The sequence below is a fragment of the Anomaloglossus baeobatrachus genome, chromosome 3, assembly GCF_048569485.1.
Source record: "Anomaloglossus baeobatrachus isolate aAnoBae1 chromosome 3, aAnoBae1.hap1, whole genome shotgun sequence".
Lineage (NCBI taxonomy): Eukaryota > Metazoa > Chordata > Amphibia > Anura > Aromobatidae > Anomaloglossus > Anomaloglossus baeobatrachus.
In genome coordinates, this window is record NC_134355.1 from 584,853,887 (window position 1) to 584,874,243 (window position 20,357).

The 20,357-nt window shown below is 42.6% G+C and overlaps 1 protein-coding gene across 2 annotated transcripts in view; it reads left to right on the forward strand.

Moving 5' to 3' along the window:
• The window catches only part of EPHB1 (EPH receptor B1), a 598,641-nt gene that overhangs the window by 461,842 nt on the left and 116,442 nt on the right, over positions 1 to 20,357 (forward strand). For both annotated transcript variants that reach the window (XR_012751721.1, XM_075341011.1), the window contains exons 9-11: positions 4,172 to 4,236; positions 17,611 to 17,733; positions 18,018 to 18,265. Coding sequence is in view for 1 of the 2 variants with exons in the window: in XM_075341011.1 (XP_075197126.1) it covers positions 4,172 to 4,236; positions 17,611 to 17,733; positions 18,018 to 18,265 (436 nt within the window). In the remaining variant the exon portion in view is untranslated. The remainder of the gene's footprint in view (positions 1 to 4,171; positions 4,237 to 17,610; positions 17,734 to 18,017; positions 18,266 to 20,357) is intronic.

A 20,357-nucleotide genomic window follows, 5' to 3' on the forward strand; every position in this document is an offset into this window, starting at 1 on the left:
ATTCCCATTGTCTCCATTTTGTCTGTACATAGAAGGTGTTCATTGAATATTTTCACGTATTCCAAGAGATATGTTTAAGGCATATATGCACTTTTGTATACTTATCTGTTTAAAAAGACTTCTTTTGGGCATGTGCAGATATATATAAGTGGAACGATTAAGCACTCAATTATTAATTATGTGCCTATTTTTTGGAAAGTAACAACTCTGTTGATATGGTCCGTCTTTAACACTAATAAATCACTGAACCTCTACTGTTCTATTGCTATGTTTGTATGAGATCCTTTGTTTGAGTGTCTCCCACAAGTGCAACCTTCCCTCACTTCCTCCTTTCCCAGATCAGCTGCACAATAGACCAGCGAAGGGAAAGTAGGGTGAGTCCTCGTTGAGCGGGGGCGCCACAGCGCTTAGGTCTAGGGTGCCAACCTCCGCGGTAAGGCAGGGCCACTATAGGGATTTAGTGGCCATACCCTGGTTGCACTGACTAATATTGACTCTGGTACTCATACACATTGCTTGATTATTTAATAGGCAGTATTAACCGTGTGGTTGAAAGGGACATTTTAGTTCCCTCCTTTTCGCTACTGTGACCTCTTATTTGTACAGAGGGGTCTCCTTGCATATTGGCGAATTTGGGATTGGTTGTCCCAGATATGTGTTTTGTTTGTTTGGAGTTTGTTTTAACTGTATGAATAAAATGTAAATAGTTCTTTTATTCTATAAACTACTGACAATATGTCTCCGAATTTCCAAGCGATACATTTTGTATTTATTTTCTGAAAATAAGAAATGGTCAAAATAATAAAACAATGCGTTGCTTTCACACCTCAAATAATGCAAAGAAAACAAATTCATAATCATTTAGAAACAACAATACTAATGTTATAACTCAGGAAGAGGTCAGAAATCAATATCTTGTGGAATAACCATGATTTTTAATCACAGCTTTCATGCGTCTTGGCTGCTTTCCAACAGTCTTTAAGACTGGTTTTAGGTGACCTTATGCCACTCCTGGTGCAACAGTGTGAGCAGTTCTTTTTTGTTTGATGGCTTGTGACTATCCATCTTCCTTTTGATTACATTCCAGAGGTTTTCAATGGAGTTAAGGTCTGGAGATTGGGCTGGCCATGGCAGGGTTTTGATGTGGTGGTCCTTCAACCACACATTGATTGACCTAGCTGTGTGGCATGGCACATTGTCCTGCTGGAAAAACCAGTCCTCAGAGTTGGGGATCATTGTCTCAGCAGAAGGAAGCAACTGTTTTTCCAGGATAACCTTGTATGCGGTTTGATTCAGAAAAACTGACAATTTGGAAGTGGTCTCTTAATTTTTGCCAGAGCTGTATGTATATAAGGCTCTATTGACATGTCCATTCAAACATTCTGTTTACGAATAAATAACGGAATAAATGATCTGTTGTATTGGTTCTACAATCAGAAGCAGAGGGGCCCATTGATTTCTTTGGGGTCCATTTGTTGTTTGGAACGAAAAAATACGTTCTGCATATAGAACATTTTCTTCTGTTTTAAAAAGTAGAACCCCATAACAATTAATGGTTTCTCTGTGCTTACAACAGGTCTCTTTGGCTATGTTCACACAGGGTGTATTTGCTCAGGATTTTTTTTTGCAGCGTTTTTTTTTGCCACGTTTTTGCTCTTCCCCATTGATTTGAATGGGTAAAAAAACAAATGCACTAAAAACACAGCAAAAACCAAGGAGGTTAACAAAACAGTCAGGAAAAAAAAACGCAGGTCATTTGTGTGTGTGCATGACATTTCTGGAATCTCATAGGTTTTGCTCAGACTGTGAAGAAAGAGTTTTATTAGCCATAAAACCAAGGCAAATCCGCAGCTAAAAAACACGGGAAAAACACCCTGTGTGAACATAGCCTTATTCTGTTTGTATGTTTGTCTGAATTTACATGTGAACCAAGCCCTAGATGGCGGCACATTCCATCTATATGTAACAGGGTTGTTTATAGTTTGCTTTGTTTAACATTCTACCAACAAAAAAAAGTTTTCATCTTGTGATTTTGTATTCTCTGTGAATTTTTTTTTTGTAATTTTTGCTATGATGATAAAATATCACTGTCTTTAAAGGGAACTGTCAAGTCCCATATGCGTTTTGACCTACAGCATGTGTGGCCTAGTAACCCCTTCCTACCCATCCCTGTGTTGTAATATTGTGTAATATGAATTTATAAAAATAATTGTTATTACTTACATGTTCCCTATGTAAATGATCAGAGGCTCTAGTTCAGAGAGTTCTGAGAAAGCTGGAAAAGGTATCAAAGGGGGTTTAGGGCGGCTTTCTTCAAAAAATAGCGCCACACCTACCTACAGGTTGTTTTTCGTATCGCAACTCATTTCCATTTCAGAAAATGGTATTAAGCCACAATGCCAGAAACAATCTGTAGTGGAAGAAACACTACTTTAATTCTGGATATTCCTCTTTAAAGTAAAATAATTAGAGGTTGTATAAAAGTACTTAGACTGTATTTACATCATGTGACCTGCATCTGACATATACAGTATGTCATGTTACAATATATAACCCATCCTAATGAGTATATTTTTAGTCTGGGGCTACACAGTGACTTTGTTGCAACACCGGTCACACAGCTGATTGCTCTTTTACATTGCAGCGTTGTGCACCTGAATGGGGGTACACTGCGACCCCCAAGGTACTTTGTCTGTGACAAGCAAGGCGCAAAGAAAACAAAAACTGCTAATTTGGTCTTTTGTGTCTTGCTTGTCACAGTTACAGTACATTGTGGGTTGCAATCTGACTCCATCCAGCTTCATTATGCTGTGATGTTGGAGCAGCATAGAAAAATCTTTGGCTGCACGCCCTGTGTCGCAGCCAAAATCAGTATGTAACCCCAGGCTTATAGGTTTGTCCCCCACTATATAATTGACTGTTTGTAGGGGACCTTGAAAAAAATGTATATTGTTATGTAAACTACCAGTGAAATTATGTGGCAGAAGTGCTAAAGGCATAAATATGCTCCATCAGTAATTCTGCAGATCAGTGATTGAATACATGGGTCAAATGTTGTCTCCAGCTGACTATATCTCCAATAGTAGACAGGACCTAATACATACATACAGTACTAGTTTAAAGTTTGGGCACACCTGTTCATTAAATGTTTTTTCTTCTTCATAGATTTAGACTAAAGGCAGCAAAACCATTAAGGGACACATAGAAGCAAGGAGCAATGAAATATGTGTGAAACAGACCACAGTGTGTGTTATACTTTTGATTCTTCTAAGTACCCCTCCCAGTGTGGTCATGAAAATCATTAATCGCCATAATGAAATTGGATTTTATAAGGATTACTCCAGAAAGGAAGAAAAAGAATTAACTCTGCTGCAGAGGATACGTTCATCAAAGTTCCCAGCCCCAGATACAACAAATTGTCAGGACCTCAGATTACAGCCCTAATATATAATTCACAGACATCAAGTAGCGTACACATCTCAACATCAGCTGTTCATTGAAGGCTCAGAGACGTAGGGCTTTATGATGAAATTGCTGCAAAAAAGTCACTAATGATGACAGTAAACAAGGATAAGAGACTTCTTTGGACCATGCTGCACCCCTGAGTGTTATTGTTTGTTTTTTTAAATCCTCCATATGTTTCCAAAGACTTTTTAATTTAATTCTTATATTTATGGTGAATAATCCAGAGCAGCCCAAAGATACGCCTCCAGAGAATCCTGTGAGCACAGCCCCTTGGTAAAAAAATAAAATAGAAAAATTAGCACTAAATAAGAACGCCCATATCTTTGGAACTGTATGATGGATTTAAAAAAAAAAAAAAAAGGCATGCTCAGGGGAGGAGTGGGAATAAAATTAGAGCAAAACAATTATCAATTTTAATCTTGTGTTAGGGTTTCTTTACTATTCTGGTTTGTTTCGCACATGGTTTTCTTTGCACCTTCTTTCCATATGTAACCATTCATGGTTTTGCTGCCTTCCTTCTGAATGTACAATGTGCACGCACCACTAAAACAACATTGTATGAACAGGTATGTCCAAACTTTTGATCTGTACTGTCTATACCTGTTTCCGAAGAGAGGTGGTAAATGAATGACCCGATCCTTCTGCTTACTCCATTATAACCATTTGCATTAATATTTTTCAAGTCTAGTGTATTTTTGTATTTCAGGAAGAGAACGTACAGCAAAGAGGCGGTGTACAGTGATAAACTACAGCATTACAGCACCGGCAGAGGTAAGACGTGGCCACCGGGGACATCACATGTCAGCAGAGTTCAGGCTTATAGTTAAGTGTTAATTCTAAGTACAGCAATGCTCAACAATTTTAAAGTGTATCTGTCAACGTAACACGTATGGGGTCATCCATTCTGCTGGAGGAATCAATAGCTGTGTGAACACAATGCCTTCCCAATAAGTGGCTTTATTTCAGCAGAACTTAGTAATAAATGGCTGGGCTGCAGTAAATAGCTGCATCCAATATGTGTTAGGCATTTTCACACTTTGAGACGACTGTTCTTAGGATCAGAGTGGGGGACCTTCAGAGGGATCCCCAGCGATCATACATATATCAACTATCCTGTGGCCAGGGTACATATTATTTAGATAAAACTTCTTTATCACATCTTAATATGAGGACCCCAGTCCCCAAGACCCTCTACAAACATCTCATTTTGTGGGGGATGTGACCAGTTGCTCTGCTTCCATCTTCTGCCTTCTTCCTGGCTTCCTCTTTGTCAGAAGGCAGTGCGCTACTGATGATTGACAGTCACTTTGATTTCCCGAACTCAATACTCTGTCATAGTGCAATCAGAGACAGCTTTGTCTCTGCAGCATCGGAGGCACATTGAGGCGCTGAAGTGGGCTGGATCCAGGGATCCTGACAGATTCAGAGCAGCACTTACAAGCTCTATACCAAATAAATTGTAAATGCTGTTTCCCTTAGATAGGAAACCAGCTACCTCTGTCTGCAAATGTGGTTGCTAACTTAGGGCACGAACAGTAAGCAATACAATTGTCAATCTCTATAACCTTGAGGAATGGGGAGAATTTTTAATGAGAATTATAATGCAAAATGTCTTATCCTAACCCATTTGAAGGGAATCTGTCTCAAGGTTTTTGCTGCCACATCTGAGAGCAGCATAATGTTGAGACAGAGACCCTGATTCCAGCAATGTGTCACTTACTGAGCTGTTTGCTGTAATTTTGATAAAATTTATGTTTTCTCTGCTGCAGATCTAACAGTTATTCATAACTCATGACTATGCTAGACTACCTAGCAGCACACCAAGTAGTCCTCTAATGATAAATAGTGATTGTTATCAAACCTATAGTAAGCAGTCCAGTAAGTGACACATTGCTAAAATCAAGATAGCTGCCCCTATGTTATGCTGCTCTCAGATTAGGTGGCGAAAACCTGGTGACAGTTTCCTTTTAATAAGATAAGAACACCCCTTTAAACTGAATGGACAACAATGTGAAACCTGTATGGCTGGAGCTGCCTTTGTGAAAGCTGCTGCTTGTTAGTGCATTCATCTATACCGGTCATGGGTATGTCACGGATGACAGACAGTCATGGGATTTCTGGCAATAGAAGGTCACAGTGTCTGGCTACGAAAAATGCTCCCTGACTTTCTATTGTTGCTGCTGTTAACATTCATTATATTAGGTAGCTTTCCTGCTGGAATTTCATCCCTTCCCCTTTAGGACCTTGAGGAGCCCTCCTTCCATACAGCTGCTGATTTTCAGTATTCCCCTTGTGCTTAAATACTCCCATCTTTCCTGGACTGGTGTTGATAATATTATTCAGTTTATTCAAGCTCTGGTTGCAAGCAGATGGCTTGCACTCATCTGTGGTATCATTGCTGATACTTTGCTGAACCTCTACCTGAGTGATCTGTGGATAAGAAGTTCATGCATTTTCCCGCAATGTGTGTCCTCTTTGTGTCTTCTCTAGTGTTTAGTGGGGTTAACAAGGAGCTTATCCTACCCGTTCCCTATTTAGAGTCTATCACTAGGGATACTTAAGGGGGCTTTACACGTAGCGACATCGCTAGCGATGTCGCTCTTGAAAGCACCCGCCCCCGTTGTTTGTGCGTCACGGGCAAATCGCTGCCCATGGCGCACAACATCGTTCGTCCCCATCACACGTACTTACCTGCCTAGCGACGTCTCTGTGGCTGGCGAACCGCCTCCTTTCTAAGGGGGCGATTCGTGCGGCGTCACAGCGATGTCACACGGCAGCAGTCCAATAGAAGAGGGGCGGAGAGCAGCCGGAAGAAAGACACGCCCACCTCGTTGCCGGAGGTCGCAGGTACGATGTTGTTCCTCGTTCCTGGGGTGTCACACGTAGCGATGTGTGCTGGCTCAGGAACGACGAACAACCTACGTCCTGCAACAGCAACAATATTTGAGTTTAGAACGATGTGTCAACGATCAACGATTAGGTGAGTAATTTTGATCGTTAACGGTCGTTCGTACGTTTCACACGCAACAACATCGCTAACAAGGCCAGATGTGCGTCACGAATTCCGTGACCCCAACGACATCTTGTTAGCAATGTCGTTGTGTGTAAAGCCCGCTTTAGGGTCAGGTATCTGCCTCGGTGCATAGGTGCAGAACCTATCTAGGGTGGTGAGGGATCCCAGGGACCAGCAGTAGGTTTAGTCAGAGGTCACAATCTCTCCCTTCCCTAGACACAGGGTATCCCTTCCCTTACGTCGTTCGGTTGGTACTTAGCATGACAATAGCTCATAGGATCGAGTCCAAAGCACTAATCGGGAATATGGACAGGAAAAATTGTGGTGGGACAACCCCTATAATCTTAATGAATCTTAATGAATTATTATTATTTTAGACTGCGTCTTGGTATTTTGCACCATACTGCTTCTTTTGCACGACCCTCTATAAAGACCAGTTGTCATTTACAGTTAGGTCCAGAAATATTTGGACAGTGACACAAGTTTTGTTATTTTAGCTGTTTACAAAAACATGTTCAGAAATACAATTATATATATAATATGGGCTGAAAGTGCACACTCCCAGCTGCAATATGAGAGTTTTCACATCCAAATCGGAGAAAGGGTTTAGGAATCATAGCTCTGTAATGCATAGCCTCCTCTTTTTAAAGGGACCAAAAGTAATTGGACAAGGGACTCTAAGGGCTGCAATTAACTCTGAAGGCGTCTCCCTCGTTAACCTGTAATCAATGAAGTAGTTAAAAGGTCTGGGGTTGATTACAGGTGTGTGGTTTTGCATTTGGAAGCTGTTGCTGTGACCAGACAACATGCGGTCTAAGGAACTCTCAATTGAGGTGAAGCAGAACATCCTGAGGCTGAAAAAAAGAAAAAATCCATCAGAGAGATAGCAGACATGCTTGGAGTAGCAACATCAACAGTCGGGTACATTCTGAGAAAAAAGGAATTGACTGGTGAGCTTGGGAACTCAAAAAGGCCTGGGCGTCCACGGATGACAACAGTGGTGGATGATTGCCGCATACTTTCTTTGGGGAAGAAGAACCCGTACACAACATCAACTGAAGTCCAGAACACTCTCAGTGAAGTAGGTGTATCTGTCTCTAAGTCAACAGTAAAGAGAAGACTCCATGAAAGTAAATACAAAGGGTTCACATCTAGATGCAAACCATTCATCAATTCCAAAAAAAAAAGGCCAGAGTTAAATTTGCTGAAAAACACCTCATGAAGCCAGCTCAGTTCTGGAAAAGTATTCTATGGACAGATGAGACAAAGATCAACCTGTACCAGAATGATGGGAAGAAAAAAGTTTGGAGAAGAAAGGGAACGGCACATGATCCAAGGCACACCACATCCTCTGTAAAACATGGTGGAGGCAACGTGATGGCATGGGCATGCATGGCTTTCAATGGCACTGGGTCACTTGTGTTTATTGATGATTTAACAGCAGACAAGAGTAGCCAGATGAATTCTGAAGTGTACCGGGATATACTTTCAGCCCAGATTCAGCCAAATGCTGCAAAGTTGATCGGACGGCGCTTCATAGTACAGATGGACAATGACCCCAAGCATACAGCCAAAGCTACCCAGGAGTTCATGAGTGCAAAAAAGTGGAACATTCTGCAATGGCCAAGTCAATCACCAGATCTTAACCCAATTGAGCATGCATTTCACTTGCTCAAATCCAGAGTTAAGACGGAAAGACCCACAAACAAGCAAGACCTGAAGGCTGCGGCTGTAAAGGCCTGGCAAAGCATTAAGAAGGAGGAAACCCAGCGTTTGGTGATGTCCATGGGTTCCAGACTTAAGGCAGTGATTGCCTCCAAAGGATTCAGAACAAAATATTGAAAATAAAAATATTTTTTTTGGGTTTGGTTTATTTGTCCAATTACTTTTGACCTCCTAAAATGTGGAGTGTTTGTAAAGAAATGTGTACAATTCCTACAATTTCTATCAGATATTTTTGTTCAAACCTTCAAATTAAACGTTACAATCTGCACTTGAATTCTGTTGTAGAGGTTTCATATCAAATCCAATGTGGTGGCATGCAGAGCCCAACTCGCGAAAATTGGGTCACTGTCCAAATATTTCTGGACCTAACTGTAGTTCAAGATTTTCACCCAAAGTGTAGAATATCCCATATTCACATCACTCAGAATGTTTTGAAGTGTCAAAAGTGCAGTCATATTACTAATCACTTTAAACTTCCTTAAAAATCGTCTTAGAAAATGGAACCAAACTACATTTTTCCATGATGTTCAATCAATGACATAATGCCATCACTTGCTGAGAAGCTAAAGGGGGCTTTACACGCTGCGGCATCGCTAATGGGAACTCGTTGGGGTCACGGAATTGGTGACGCACATCCGGCCGCATTAGCGATGCCGTTGCGTGTGACACCGATGAGCGATTTTGCATCGTTGCAAAAACGTGCAAAATCGCTCATCGGTGACATGGGGGTCCATTCTCAAAAATCGTTACTGCAGCAGTAACGAGGTTGTTCCTCGTTCCTGCGGCAGCACACATCACTCCGTGTGACACCGCAGGAACGAGGAAGCTCTCCTTACCTGCCTCCCGGCCGCAATGCGGAAGGAAGGAGGTGGGCGGGATGTTACGTCCCGCTCAGCTCCGCCCCTCCGCTGCTATTGGGTGGCCGCTCAGTGTCGTCGCTGTGACGCCCCCTTAGAAAGGAGGCGGTTTACCGGTCACAGCGACGTCGCCGGGCAGGTAAGTATGTGTGACGGGTCTGGGCGATGTTGTGCGGCATGGGCAGCGATTTGCCCGTGTCGCGCAACAGATGGGGGCGGGTACCCACGCTGGCGATATCGGGACCAATATCGCAGTGTGTAAAGCCCGCTTTAGTCTTAAGTGATTAGTCACATACGGTACCTGCAAGAAAAGGATGCTAATATCTTAGGGAGAACTCCCACCATATATATGGGCATTTTTACATTTCTGGTGTAAAGTTTTTTATTTCTTTAGATTTTTGGGAATTTTATAAATACAGGTTATATTAGAAAGGAAAAAATAAATACTACTCCAGTTTTAAAGATTTTTTTTTATTTATCTACCGGTATTTTTTTTTTTACTTATCTTTTAATAACCTCTAAAACGTGGAATATACGTCTTGTATTTGCCTTTGGATATAAAGCAGTGGTGGAAGCACAGATCTCCAGAATGATCTCATTATCTTTCTATTCTCCTTCCAGGACTATGCTCTTTCTTAGCTTTTCATGACGTCCTCCGTTTCCCATCCTCCCCTCTATTTTTCCCTTTCTCATCACTTCTTATCGTCGCCGGCTCCCATTGCACATCACTCAGTAGCTGCAGCTGCTCGCTCTCACCTTTGCTATGGCCTCCAATCACAGGCCCTTGTCACATGTGATGAATCTTGATTTCTTGGTAGAGTTGTGCCTTCATTTATCTGCTAATCGGTTTCTTATGACAGAGTAAATAATAGCCGGGCTGCAGGTTGGAGCCTACATAACACTGCCTGTCCCCAATCTGTCAGTCTCAGTGCACAGTGTCCCACATTCTCATATTAAACCTGCTGGAAATGCAGAGATACGGTGGATATCCTGACCACAGAGGAGACACAGGTGACCACCAAAAGGGGCAATGAAGGCAGAGACATGGATATACAGTATATACACCAAAACCTCTTGTATACAATCCAAATAATAGGGACAGCAATGATCCGGCTCAAAAAGGCAGAGCCGTTCTCAGACTGTCTACCAATATGTTACAGTAGATGATGTTACACCGGGCCGTAATCAGAAAAACTGCGGATGCCGGTTCTCAGGTCTCTCATACAATGGTCACAGATTACTGATGGGTCCCACAAATTGATTCCCATCACCTCTGCTATCTAGCTATAAAATCTTTGTTTCAGCTCTAATATTTATATTACTTATGATATATATATATATATATATATATATATATATATAGTGTGCTGTCATCTCCTACAGTACTTTCATCTTCATAGTCACCATTGGGGCTCACTGTCTAAATTTCCTATCACTATGTCTTTGGAGGGTGGGAGAAACCAGGCAACCCCACACAAATATGAGGAGCACATAAGGGGGCTTTACACGCTAGCGATATCGGTAACGATATCGCTAGCATGTGTACCCGCCCCCATCGTTTGTGCGACACGGGCATATCGCTGCCCGTCGCACACAAAATCACGCTCCCCCGTCACACGGCTTACCTGCCCTGCGGTGTCGCTCTAACCGGCGATCCGCCTCCTTTCTAAGGGGGCGGGTCGTGCGGCGTCACAGCGACATCACACGGCTGGCAGCCAATAGAAGTGGAGGGGCGGAGGTGAGCGGGATGTAACATTCCGCCCACCTCCTTCCTTCCGCATTGCTGGTGGAGGCAGGTAAGGAGATGTTCCTCGCTCCTGTGGTGTCACACACAGCGATGTGTGCTGCCGCAGGAACGACGAACGACCTCGCTAATGAGAGGTAATCGATTTTTTGTTTTAGCACGAACTTTCCGCGGCAAACGATTTTGGCCGCGTTTGCGATCTTTTTAGCTCGCATATAAGTGTCACATACTGCAATATCATTAATGACGCTGGATGTGCGTCAGTAACGACGTGACTCCGACGATAAAACATTAACGATATTGTAGCGTGTAAAGCCCCCTATAGAAACTCTTTGCAGATGTTATCCTTGGTACAGCAACAGTGCTAACCACTGAGCCACCATGCTGCCCACTACTGAATGAAACCCTTAGAGTAGACCTTACCAGGACTCCAATGCTGCAAGATACCAGCGCTAACCACTGAGCTACTACTGAATGAAACTGTCATGATTCTGCTCAGCGGTGCTCTGCTCTCTTGCAGAGCCTATGCTGGGCCTCGCATTTTCACCCGGTTCCTGGTCGAGTCCTGTTTGGTGTGGGAGGGGTCTGTTCTTTGGAGCCTCATTTCGGGTGATTGCTCTTCTTTATCTGGGAGCTGTTTCACCAGGAATGTTGACAGTGATGATTCCTGTTTTGTAGTGCACATCTCTGGCTCCATAAGTGTCTGACCTGATCTTGTCCTGCTACCTAGTTCCGCTGTTCCCCTCCCATATTCTTATCTACTGACTTGATTCCCTGACTTAGTGACCTCGGCTTGTTCCCTGACTCCGGCTCTGCTCGCTCCCTTGTACTTACATGACCTCTCTGTTTACCGACCCCAGCTTGTCCTCTGACTCAGGCTCTGCTCGTTTCTTTTGTCATTTACGTTATCTCCTGGCTCTTGACCCCTGGCTTGTTTTGGCTGCCCCTCACTAGGTGTGTCTAGTGACACCTAGTGTACAAACCCGGAAGATCCACTCCACTAGTGTGCCTGGTGACACCTAGTGGTTTGGTGTCATCACAGAAACCCTTATAGTAGACCTTACCAGGACCCCAATGCTGCAAAATACCAGTGCTAACCAGTGAGCCACCGTGCTATCCACTACTGAAAGAATCCCTTAGAGTAGTCCTTACCAGGACCTCAATGCTTCAAAATACCAATGCTAACCACTGAGCCACCTTGCTATCCACTACTGTCAGTGGGCAAACTTACAAAATCAGCAAGTACTTATTTCCCCAAATGTACATTATCTAACAACATGTTTGTTTTTTTAATGGCGAATAAATAAGAATAATAGGGATGATCTATTCAGCTGACCTGCAGCCATTCAGCGGTTATGTCGTACACGACTGTGCACAATGCTGAGGTTGTCTTTTCACTTTATCTTATTGAATTACATGCATAAAGAAGGGTTCTTCCAGGCTAGAAAGGGAAATGTCATTTGCCAGCTTGCGCCCAAGTGCCATTTAGGCAAATAAATGTATTTCCTATTAAGCAATCTGTTTGCGGCGGCCTGCACGCTGTAGAAAACCACTAAAAGGATGTCTGTCCTTTCACCAGAAAGCTTCTTGGCTGCAGTCAGGGTGAAAATTATTTAACCCATAAAGATCAGAAAGAATAACCTCCTTCTGCAATGCGTTGCTATCATCTTAGGCTGCGAAAAAACAAATGATCGCGTTGATACTGAAATGCCAATGACTTCCTGGAAGCCAAATAGAGAAATCCAAATTGAATTTTTATTTTTTTTTTCAAAGTGCATTTTATTGATGGCGGTGCACCAAGAACCTAGGATAGGGGGGAAACAAAGGTTCCGTCACCCCAGGACACAATGATAAAGTGTGAGCATAATGGAATGATGATTTCATTATAAAATGAAGATAAAGCCAGAGAGGGGGTGGGTGAGGATGAAGGATTGAGGAAACGAAAACTAGATTCCTGTTAAGAGACACAGGGCAGAGAACCGGTGAGGGGTGAGCCGGTGTTGAGAGGCGAGTAAGGTGAGCAGTGATGGCTCTATAGAGATACTGACGCACATGGTAAGATAAACCTGTAGGGAAGGGAGGGGGAGCAAGGGAAGAGATACCGTATCAAGTCTTCATTTCCTCATATCCTGGACAAGAAGATTTAATCCTGGTCTGTGAAAGATTGTCATAGCCCAGGAAATGATAGATGTAGAGGTGGACAGATACAAGGCAGAGACAGCTTGAGATGCCTGGCCCACTCGTAATCTTCTCTTGCACCAGTCAGTGAGAAAAAAAGACGGATGTCAAGAGTAAGGTACAAGCAATGAGAACGTACGTTAAAATACCTGATATAAATATAGTATATTTATGTGAATATATATATATATATATATATATATATATATATATAGTATATATACGTACATAATGTAAATTCATCTAACACTAATTGGAGGAAGCGAAGGTTGATGGCATTCTACCTGCCTTGTCTCACACTGAATGAAGACAAGGCTTGATGGTGGCATTCCACTTGCCCCGTGTCACACTGAATAAATTAAGACAAGACTTGATGGTGGCATTCTACCTGCCGGAGTCACACTGGATGAAAGAAGACAAGTCTTGGTGGTGGCATTCTACCTGCCAATGTCCCACTGAATGACGGAAGACAAGTCTTGGTGGTGACATTCTACCTGCCGATGTCCCACTGAATGACGGAAGACAAGTCTTGGTGGTGACATTCTACCTGCCAATGTCCCACTGAATGACGGAAGACAAGTCTTGGTGGTGACATTCTACCTGCCAATGTCCCACTGAATGACGGAAGACATGGCTTGGTGGTGGTATTCTACCTGCCCAGTGTCACACTGAATAAAGAAAGACAAGGCTTGGTGGTGGCATTTTACCTGCCCAGTGTGACACTGAATAAAGGAAGACAAGGCTTGGTGTTGGCATTTTACCTGCCCAGTGTCACACTGAATAAAGAAAGGCGAGGCTTGCTGGTGGCATTCCACCTACTCGGTGTCACAGTGAATGAAGGACAAACACTGAAACCTCAATCTATACTCTGAATCAGCATAGGGTTAATATGCTTAAGAATGTAGGAATAAAATTTAAGTTTTAGCAATCTTTAGGGTACCTCTAGTTGCACACTGAATAAAGGAAGACAAGGTTTAGTAGTGCTATTCTACCTGCCCGATGTCACACCGAATGAAGGAAGACAAGGCTCGGTGGTGGTTTTCAACCTCCTTGGTGTCACACTAAATGAATGAATGAATGAATGAATGGATGAAGACAAGGGTTGATGGTGGTATTCTACCTGCCCGGTCTCACATTGAATGAAGGAAGACAAGGCTTAATGGCTTAATAAGGGCATTTCACATGCCCGGTATCATACTGAATGAAGGAAGACAAAGTTTGATGGTGGCATTCTTCCTGCCGATTCTAACAATGATTGAAGAATGACAAAGCTTGATATGGTGATATCCCATTTGCCTAGTCTCACACTGCATCAAGGAAGCCAAGGCTTGATGGTGACATTCTTCCGAGCTGGTCTCATATTGTTGAAGGACCCCAAAGCTTTTTGGTAGCATTCCACCCAGTCTCGCATTACTGATGTATCTTGCCTCTAGTGAATCTTGACTCTAGCAGCCATATACATTACAACATTACAGTAGTTTGAACAGGTCGTAAATGTTCAATGGGAATGATGGAGAAATGACCTTTCAAGGAAGGTTCTGATAATTCGCTTTCAGTGAAATCTTTCATAGCTTAGTTGATATCTGATGAAAAGATTTTGATAAACTTTATTCTAATGTGCATGACTAATGTGTATGGCCACCTAAAGATTATTCTATTGATCCCTATACAGAATAAAGCTAGCCATAAACATGAACTAATGTTCATTCAGCCGCCAGCTGTCTCTCCCGATGACTCCCCCGTAAATATGAGTGTTCGGCTCTGACAATTTTCTTATGTGTTTTTCAATGGGGAAAAGGAAGAATTCTTCTCCAGAGGTAACTTACCTCTCCTGAAAACAAAAGGATTGGCATTAAAATTCCAGCTTTCATTTCTCCTGTCCCCTATATTTATAATAATAAATAGAACATAAATAGAATATACTATGATATAATTAGTCAGCAGGTCACCACATACAGTTAGGTCCAGAAATATTTGGACAGTGACACAATTTTCGCGAGTTGGGCTCTGCATGCCACCACATTGGATTTGAAATGAAACTTCTACAACAGAATTCAAGTGCAGATTGTAACGTTTAATTTGAAGGTTTGAACAAAAATATCTGATAGAAATTGTAGGAATTGTACACATTTCTTTACAAACACTCCACATTTTAGGAGGTCAAAAGTAATTGGACAAATAAACCAAACCCAAAAAAAAAATTTTTATTTTCAATATTTTGTTGCGAATCCTTTGGAGGCAATCACTGCCTTAAGTCTGGAACCCATGGACATCACCAAACGCTGGGTTTCCTCCTTCTTAATGCTTTGCCAGGCCTTTACAGCCGCAGCCTTCAGGTCTTGCTTGTTTGTGGGTCTTTCCGTCTTAAGTCTGGATTTGAGCAAGTGAAATGCATGCTCAATTGGGTTAAGATCTGGTGATTGACTTGGCCATTGCAGAATGTTCCACTTTTTTGCACTCATGAACTCCTGGGTAGCTTTGGCTGTATGCTTGGGGTTATTGTCCATCTGTACTATGAAGCGCCGTCCGATCAACTTTGCGGCATTTGGCTGAATCTGGGCTGAAAGTATATCCCGGTACACTTCAGAATTCATCCGGCTACTCTTGTCTGCTGTTATGTCATCAATAAACACAAGTGACCCAGTGCCATTGAAAGCCATGCATGCCCATGCCATCACGTTGCCTCCACCATGTTTTACAGAGGATGTGGTGTGCCTTGGATCATGTGCCGTTCCCTTTCTTCTCCAAACTTTTTTCTTCCCATCATTCTGGTACAGGTTGATCTTTGTCTCATCTGTCCATAGAATACTTTTCCAGAACTGAGCTGGCTTCATGAGGTGTTTTTCAGCAAATTTAACTCTGGCCTGTCTATTTTTGGAATTGATGAATGGTTTGCATCTAGATGTGAACCCTTTGTATTTACTTTCATGGAGTCTTCTCTTTACTGTTCACTTAGAGACAGATACACCTACTTCACTGAGAGTGTTCTGGACTTCAGTTGATGTTGTGAATGGGTTCTTCTTCACCAAAGAAAGTATGCGGCGATCTTCCACCACTGTTGTCATCCGTGGACGCCCAGGCCTTTTTGAGTTCCCAAGCTCACCAGTCAATTGCTTTTTTCTCAGAATGTACCCGACTGTTGATTTTGCTACTCCAAGCATGTCTGCTATCTCTCTGATGGATTTTTTTCTTTTTTTTCAGCCTCAGGATGTTCTGCTTCACCTCAATTGAGAGTTCCTTAGACCGCATGTTGTCTGGTCACAGCAACAGCTTCCAAATGCAAAACCACACACCTGTAATCAACCCCAGACCTTTTAACTACTTTATTGATTACAAGTTAACGAGGGAGACGCCTTCAGAGTTAATTGCAGCCCTTAGAGTCCCTTGTCCAATTACTTTTGGTCCCTTGAAAAAGAGGAGGCTATGCATTACAGAGCTATGATTCCTAAACCCTTTCTCCGATTTGGATGTGAAAACTCTCATATTGCAGCTGGGAGTGTGCACTTTCAGCCCATATTATATATATAATTGTATTTCTGAACATGTTTTTGTAAACAGCTAAACTAACAAAACTTGTGTCACTGTCCAAATATTTCTGGACCTAACTGTAAATCAGATCAGTGGCTGCTTTTCCCCAAATCAACAGATTCTGCCAACTTTCCTCTAATGTCAAGGGTTCACACCAGTCTTTTGCATGCCTATAGTGGCAACCTGATTATTTAGACCTTCTGACTCCATTGACTAGTCCATCAGACATTCTAAAGGCTGCTTTACATGTGTCGATTTCTCGTGCGATCGCATTTGCGATCGCACCCACCCCCATCGTTTGTGCGGCACGGGCAATATTTTACCCGTGTCGCACAATGCTGTAACCCCCCGTCACACGTACTTACCTTCCAAACAACCTCGCTGTGGGCGAAGAACATCCACTTCCTGAAGGGGGAGGGACGTTCGGCGTCACAGCAACGTCACACAACGGCCGGCCAATAGAAGCGGAGGGGCGGAGATGAGCGGGACGTAACATCCCGCCCACCTCCTTCCTTCAGCATTGCCGGTGGACGCAGGTAAGCTGCAGTTCATCTTTCCCGGGTTCTCACACGGAGCAATGTGTGCTGCCTCGGGAACAATGAACATCTGGACGTTCGATTTTTTTGAAAATGAGCAACGTGTCAACGATGAAAGAGAAGGTGAGTATTTCTGCTCGTTCACCATCGCACGTAGCTGTCACACACTACGATATCACTAACAATGGTGGACGTGCATCACTTACGACGTGACCCCGCTGACATCTCGTTAGATATATCGTAGCGTGTAAAGCCCGCTTTAGAAACTACTTCTTCATTCATATTGCTGATAAACCATATAAAAAAAAGAACAATAAGTTCCCCATGCTGTCCTTTCAAAAATACTGTCAATATGTTCATCATCAAAAAGGCCACTCGTAGCATCCATGTTTGTACCTGTCACAGTCCATGGATGATCTGTGCTGACCACATTGGCCTTGGGGAAGTCTTCTAGGCCTAATTCCATTTGAAAGGATCAATTTATCGGCAAGTAAATAGCTTGTAGTTTGATAAAGTATTGTTGTATCTGTTCGTCCTTTTGATCTTTTGCTCTTTTGCCTGCAGGTTCCCCAGGGATGAAAATTTACATTGACCCCTTTACGTATGAAGATCCCAATGAGGCTGTGAGAGAGTTTGCTAAGGAAATCGATGTCTCCTTTGTGAAGATTGAGGAAGTCATCGGGGCAGGTTAGATATTACATTTAATACCTTATTTATATACTGACTAAAATATGGAGCTTTGAGAATATAATACCTTATAGAAATGTATCCGTTATGAGATCTCTATCCAGTATGGGGGAGTAGTGTAGCACCAATTGGAGGAATTTAGCTTAGGGCCTTCCTCGTTTTCCCATAGGAAAATGTTGAGGTTGAGGGACTGCGGCAATAACTTGTAATTTTAGGAAATGTCACCATGAATCGATAGCGTAATACAGAACAAATTCACATTACCAATTTTCCTTGACTTTCAGGAGAATTCGGAGAGGTGTACAAGGGCCGTCTAAAGCTCCCCGGAAAAAGGGAAATCTATGTTGCCATTAAAACTCTCAAGGCTGGATACTCAGAGAAGCAAAGACGCGACTTTCTGAGTGAAGCAAGTATCATGGGCCAGTTTGACCATCCGAATATCATCCGTCTGGAAGGCGTGGTCACCAAGAGCCGACCGGTTATGATCATTACAGAGTTCATGGAAAATGGAGCCCTGGACTCTTTCCTTCGGGTAAGCAGCCAGACGCTGGCAGTTATCTAATATACATAGCGAAAATAGAATGCAAAGCCACCTTCAGAGATAGTGTGGGCAAAAGGCTGACACATCCCGTTTCATAGAGATCACTTTTCAGTGGTCGTGTCAATATTATCACAGGCAGGATTAGATTTGATAGGTTTTGACTCATATGTGGACCAGAGGCGTGGCTGAGGCGCTGCCACTGACTGCAAGCTCTCCAGTTCTGGTAGCAGGCGCCGCTTTACCTCCGCAGCATTGGAGGAACGATCCGGCTCACTTCAGATCTGTGCTCGTAAGCTTGAGCTCCTTACATAGGAGACCGACCACCCCTGAAACTGCAGCATTGGCCAGTGACCTAAACAACAGGCAGTAAACTATAGAATGAAACATTTCTCCATTTTTGAGATCAGAGAGGATTTTTAGAGGTAAATTGCAAAGTAGCTTACTTTTTACAACTACTTTTCAGTTGTACCCCATTTAAAGGGAATCTGCCACCAGATTTTTGCTACCCTGTCTGAGAGCGGCTTGATGTAGGGGCAGAGACCCTGATTCCAACGATGTGTCACTTACTGGGCTGCTTGCTGCAGTTTTGATAAAATCACTCTTTTATCTGCTGCACCTCTACTAAGTAAGCAGGAGCAGGGAAAAGGATAAGTGGCGTTTGGGGGCTTCGTCCCCACATTAATTTTTTAATCTTCACATAGAAATAAAATATTGAAGATTTTAATGAAGAGACGCCTGATGCTGGAATTTTCTTTCCTCTTTCATGAGCTCTACCAAGTGCTCTAAATGCTAAGCTCTCTATAACCCCGCCTACACCACTGATTGACAGCTTTCTGTCTATGCTGTGCATAGGCAGAAAACTGTCAATTAGTGGTGGTGCAGGGGTTATACAGAGCTTATGAATAGGGAGGACTACATGGCAACAAGTTTACTAGTCCTCTAGTGATAAGCTCCTGCTGATTAAAACAGTGATTTTTTTTATCAAAACTACAGTAAGCAGCTCAGTAAGTGACACATCACTGGAATCAGGGTCTCTGTCTCTTCATTATGCTGCATTCAGATTAGGTAGCTAAAAACCTGGTGACAGAAATTTTGTTTCAGATGAAAGAATCCTTTTAATATAGCTCATATAAAGACTGAATATAAATGCAAAACACAGAATCCACTACAAAAAATATGTGATGAGGAAAGCTCCCCCTGCCACGTGACCACTGCCACGGAACATTCCCACAGCACCAGACCATAGATGTCAATGAGTAGTTTTCTGGTTCAGACGGCTGAACACCATAGAAATCATGTAGTAGAATTAAAAAAAAAAAGTCAGTATTTTAAAACAAATAATAAAAAAAAATTTTAGTATCTAAAAAAATGAAAAGGCGATACGTTGCCTTTACTCTAATTTGGAAGCAATACTGAACAATAGGTGCACGTGTTTTCGATCAGACATCTTCCTCTATTGTGCGCTTCATACCAGACTGATGGATATTCGCGGTATCATACATTGATGTATACTGGCCGGGATTCTGCGATATTGATGAAGTTGTCAGGAGACGATGCAGTGTGATTGTAAAGATGAAGCACCAGCCAAATGCTCGCTGCAGATGACCTAAAAAAAAAATCTTGTTTCAGCCTCCGGATAAAAATAGGGACATTAATTGGAACCTTGGTAACTCCTGAAAGTAGGTTATAGGATCCAATCCACCGGGGCCTCCTGTGTCTGAGAATGAACCTTGTATATTACGGTACAAGCACCGCACAGGGCTGCGGATGGGTCGTGTGTTGGGGTTTTCTGTCTGTGTCATCAAACTTTCACCGCGTAGAGATTTTTCTTCATTTGCCTCTATATGTCGAGTACATGTGGTATGATTATACCTGTGTCAGTGGCGATTAGTGAGAAATATTAGCTGGGAGCTGGTGCGTGTGCTCTATAGAGAGACCTCATTAAAATGCATACATAATATACTGCCTCTGTATATATCCTCTCGTATAGGAATACTGTAAATTTCCAGCTTTAGAACAGCAACTCACAGCTACACTGTTGATACAGGGATGGCACAATATGGTGATGAGCGAGCGCTACAAT